Raw genomic sequence first — 5,000 nt, forward strand, 5'->3', positions numbered from 1 at the left:
ACATGCCCTCGGCCACTGTCGCTGTACCAATCTGACCCCTTGGTGCTCTGCTTCTGACCTACTTAGCCAGCACCTTAGGTGATAGCACAAGTGTCCACGCCGCGCTACTGTCGCGTTTGTGTTGTTCATATAAAACACTTTAACAGTGTGTGTAGCTTTGTAACACACACAGTGTGTAACCTTTGTTGTTAACACTTTCTGTCCCTAAAGCAGGAATATTTGTGTGTTTCTGTGTGTATGGGTTTGTCTGTCTTCTTGTGCACAATCGTCTGTGTGAGCTTCCGTGCGTGCGTGTGCATGTGTGTGTGTAGGTAGGTGTGTGTGTGTGTGTGTGTGTGTGTGTGTGTGTGTGTGTGTGTGTGTGTGTAAAGTAGGAATGATGGTTAAAGCATAACATTTGACCAACATTGTTACACACAGCAGAACTTATCCCAAAGAACCCTAAACCAAGTTTACCTTCACCATGACATCACCTTAGGTCTGGACTTATTAGCCGAGCATGTGTCGCTTATATCCTGCACGTCCAGAGCTGCAGGGCTGGACCGACCTATTCTGACACTGCCGCCTCGTCCATAACCATACCTACAAATCCTCAACCTCAGGTTGTCATAGCAACAAATGCCTAGAGATCCAAGTTCATCAGATGGACAGTTCAAGGAAGCACACGTGCGTGTTCCTGGAACCACAGCTGGATTTATATGCCGATTATGTTTATGAGCATATAAATGAAGGGGTTCTGATTGGTAGCAGAACTCCAGAGCGGGACATTATGGGGCATTTTCACTGACACTTGGTCAAACTGCTAACCACCACACCTGGCCCACTGCTGCCTGCTGACCTCCTCAGTCACTCATGACCTCATAAATGTAGATGCGCTCCTCACTTTCCAACTTTTTATTCGGCCTTCGGCATCGAGCTCCATCTGATGTCATACTTCACCCCGTTCTCTTACTGTAGGATTCCGTTTTATAACTGTCGAACGTGAACTCTGAACCTTTGAGAGTACATTTGACCCAGTGTGCTGACCCTATACAAGCTGACCTCAGCATGGCCGTCTGTCGGTCAGACTGTAAACATCAGCCATTCCGCAAAAATAGCTCCCACATGTGGCTTTGACTGTTGTAGACTCGCAATCAGCATTTAAACAAGCAACTCTAACAACAGCTAATGACCACGTGAACACAAACACACACACACACACACACACACCCCATGTCTGTGGGGGGCTTTGTGTGGTTGACATGCGTTTAATGCCATCTCACATGAACTGCATATCATCCAATTCAGCACTCACTTACAAATGAGTAGAATGTGTGTGTGTGTGTGTGTGTGTGTGTGTGTGTGTGTGTGTGTGTGTGTGTGTGTGTGTGTTACCTGTGTCCATTTTTACCAGTGTTTGAAGAATAATTTTTTAAGATTTGGACTGGATAGAAAATTTGCACAAGCCCAGAACTAAAAAAATTGGTTGTTGAAAAACCAATGCTAATATATTAGGAGAATAAACTAGTTTAGCTAGAGTCTCTCTCTCTCTCTTACACACACACACACACACACACACACCCCTCTGTTCGTGTCATTAATTTTACAACTAGCTGTTCAGCACTCTGGAATGTGTTTATAATATTTAGTTACAGTTTATGAACAACTTGACAAAGTGCACAGAAAGTGCATGTCTCTCTCTCACAATTAAGCTCATCCCCAGTTGGAGCAGGTGTGAAATCTGTGGTGTGTGTCTATGCGTCTGTGCGTTATATATATGTACATCACTGCCCGAACAGGAAGGATGAGACGATCACATGCAAGTGGTGATATGTGCAGGCGCACACACACACGCGCGCGCGCGCACACACACACACTCACACACATGCAGTCCCAGACATACCCATACTAAGTGTCACTCTGCCTTCACACTAATATTTACACTTGCTCTTTTGATCCAGGCCTGAAGGAGAGCAGAGCTATAAACAGTGCTAAGAGCCAAACCCCTCTGCCTTCACACTTAATTCCCTGCACGCACACACACACACACACACACACACACAGTGACTTGCACGCAGCACACACACGCATTGCTTCCCCGGGATTTCTTTTAATCTTCCATAAATCTGGCAGGGAGTGACTTAGGAAAGAGAGATGTGATTCTGTTGAGTTACAGGGAAGGTTTAAAGACTTAGGTTCATATGTGAGGTGTTGCGTGTGGGATATAGATGGGCTTTTCATTGTTCTAAGCTCGAGTCACTGTGTGTGTGTGTGTGTGTGTGTGTGTGTGTGTGTGTGTGTGTGTGTGTGTGTGTGTGTGTGTGTGTGTGTGTGTGTGTTTTAGAGAACAGGCTATATAAAGTAAGTAGTGTGAATGGACGAGTGTTTTGTGAAGGAGACAGTTAATTGTGAGGAGTGTGTGTGTGTGTGTGTGTGTGTGTGTGTGTGTGCCTGCATACGTGTTGTGTATGCGTGTGGGGGGGGGGTGTCTAAAATGGGGGAAAATGTTTTATACTAGAGCTTATAGGCATTGGTAATCATGAATGAAACTGTTGAAGAAGATTGAAGATTGATTTGGGGGGGGGTGTGAGAGAGAGAGAGAGAGAGAGAGAGAGAGAGAGAGAGAGAGAGAGAGAGAGACATAGGCAGGTCAGTGAGTGAAGTCCATGGGAACGGACCTGCAGGATAGGATTCATTCAACTCAGTTTCCTTCTCACGACCAAAATAGAGCCATTGTGCTGTCTGTGTCTCTGAGTGTGTGTCTCTGTCACTGTGTGCAGTATGTCATCACCATATGATTCTGTGTGTGCATGTATGGGAGTCTGGAGAGCAAGAATCGTTCTGAGTGTGTGTGTGTGTGTTTGTGTGTGAGAGAGAGAGTCTAAAGGTGCCATGTAGTTGTCAGTCTGTGTTTAAGATGTTTAACATCCTGTGCACGTTCATCTTATGAACGTGTGTACTGTATTTGTGAAAAGTACTGCATATTCGCATCTCTGCATCAGCTCTTACACTGTTTGTGTGTGTGTGTGTGTGTGTGTGTGTGTGTGTGTGTGTGTGTGTGCATGCGCGCGCACGTGTGTGTGTGTGTGTGTTCGTGTGTGCGCGCATGGTTGTGTGTGTTTCTCACTGTCTGCAGGTGAGGTGTGCCATAAGTCCTACACCCAGTTCTCAAACCTGTGCAGACACAAGCGCATGCACGCTGACTGCCGCACGCAGATTAAGTGCAAAGACTGCGGGCAGATGTTCAGCACCACCTCCTCCCTCAACAAGCACCGCCGCTTCTGCGAGGGAAAAAACCATTTCGCTGCCGCTGCAGGAGGGCTCTTTGGTCCTGCCATGGCCCTCCCTGGCGGCCCCGGCCTGGACAAGTCCACCCTGGGCGCAATGGGGCCTGGCTCGGGCGGCCTGGCCGACTATTTTGGCACGAACCGTCACCACGGGGGCCTCACGTTCCCTGCCGCGCCTCCGGCTTTCCCGTTCAGTTTTCCGGGGTTGTTTCCATCCGGGCTGTACCACCGGCCACCGCTCATCCCAGCCACTTCCCCCATCAAAGGCCCACCGAGTGCGGACCTGCGTAAGAGTCCGGTTCTTTCCTCGCCTGTGTCAGCAACCCAGGAGACGCATGACCTCCTGAAAAGCTTCCGCAAGCACTCCACCTCCATCAACGGGGAGGGCGTGGACAAGACGGAGCAACGGCGGGACGGCTCCGCCTCCAAGCCGCGGCACGGCATTAAGATGAGTGACCAGTCGGAGAGCAGCGATCTGGACGACGTCAGCACACCGAGTGGAAGTGAGCTGGAAAGCACTTCCGGGTCGGAGCTGGACAGCGATGCCGAGAGCGACCGGGACCGGGTACCGGGCCGGGAAAACGGGAAAGGCCCAAAAAGGAAGTCCGGCGCTTCCGTCCTCGGCCGGAGTCCCGCCCTCGTCAGCTCGGGCGGCAGCAGTGCCGGCAACGGTAGCGGGAGCGACGCGCCTCCGCCCGGACTGTTCTCCCCGGCCATGGACGAGAACACCGCCGTGTCCGGAGCAGTCAACGACTCCATCAAGGCCATTGCTTCTATCGCAGAGAAGTACTTTGGCTCCACGGGGCTGGCAGGGCTGCACGACAAGAAAGGGAGCGCCCTGTCCTACCCCTCCATGTTCCCACTCTCCTTCTTCCCTGCCTTCTCTCCCCCCATCTACCCCTTCCACGAGAGGGACCACATGCGACCCGCGGGCCACAAGGGGGAGCCAGAGAGCCCGCCAGCCGAGGGCAAGAGGCCGCAGGGCGGGAGCGGCGAGTCCCCATTTGACCTCACCACCAAGCGCAAAGAGGAGCGCTCGGCACTGGCCTTCGCCCCGTCGAAGCCGGAGGTTCCGCGCTCAGCCGCGGCCAATCAGGATCAGCCGCTTGACCTGAGCCTCGGCGGGCGGAGCCGAGGCCCAAAAGTGGAGGAGTCGCGCAAGAACCGTGTATTTGGAGAGGAGAAAACGGAGCCGGAGCCTCCTAAAGCAGAACCCTCCCTCCAGCACGCGAGACCCACCCCATTCTTCATGGACCCCATCTACAGGTACTGTCAATCACAAGCCCCTCCCATAATCCAGCTTCCCTTACTTAAACAACGTAGTGTAGCGCCTTCTTGCCCCGGTAAGAATAAATATTAAAGAATAAATCTCCATTTTGGCACAAATAAAGTCGTAGGGGAAGGTGATTGCATGTCTCGCTGGGTTTTAAGTGTCCTGTCTGAAGTCCCTTTCCCTCCTGGGAACTGATGGCAGTTGAACTTTAGCAGGGTTGAGAAGAGGAAAGCCAGCGATCCGTTCGAGGCCCTGAAGGAGAAGTACATGCGGCCCGCGCCCGCCTTCCTCCTCCACCCGCAGGTGAGGCGTGCCGGGACCCCCTCCATCCGTTCCCACGAGGCGGCGCGTCCCACGCGCGCGCGTGTCCTCCGTTTACCCATCACGGTCCTCAACAGACTCCATCTCTTCGTGCTGCACCCTACACGCGCAGCCTGTTCACCAGTACCGAAGCACGTTCC

The 5,000-nt window shown here is 51.9% G+C and overlaps 1 protein-coding gene across 5 annotated transcripts in view; it reads left to right on the forward strand.

Moving 5' to 3' along the window:
- The window catches only part of LOC113568060 (MDS1 and EVI1 complex locus protein EVI1-A), a 29,692-nt gene that overhangs the window by 9,994 nt on the left and 14,698 nt on the right, over positions 1-5,000 (forward strand). For 3 of the 5 annotated variants that reach the window (XM_081708994.1, XM_081708992.1, XM_081708993.1), the window contains exons 6-7: positions 3,116-4,532; positions 4,755-4,842. In XM_081708994.1, the coding sequence (XP_081565120.1) occupies positions 3,116-4,532; positions 4,755-4,842 (1,505 nt within the window). Of the gene's footprint in view, positions 1-3,115; positions 4,533-4,751; positions 4,843-5,000 lie in introns of all 5 variants that reach the window. The other 2 variants (XM_081708990.1, XM_081708991.1) reach the window with 1 other exon arrangement.

This window comes from Electrophorus electricus, unplaced genomic scaffold (assembly GCF_041902795.1).
Source record: "Electrophorus electricus isolate QZ-2024a unplaced genomic scaffold, ASM4190279v1 Scaffold234, whole genome shotgun sequence".
NCBI classification, from domain to species: domain Eukaryota; kingdom Metazoa; phylum Chordata; class Actinopteri; order Gymnotiformes; family Gymnotidae; genus Electrophorus; species Electrophorus electricus.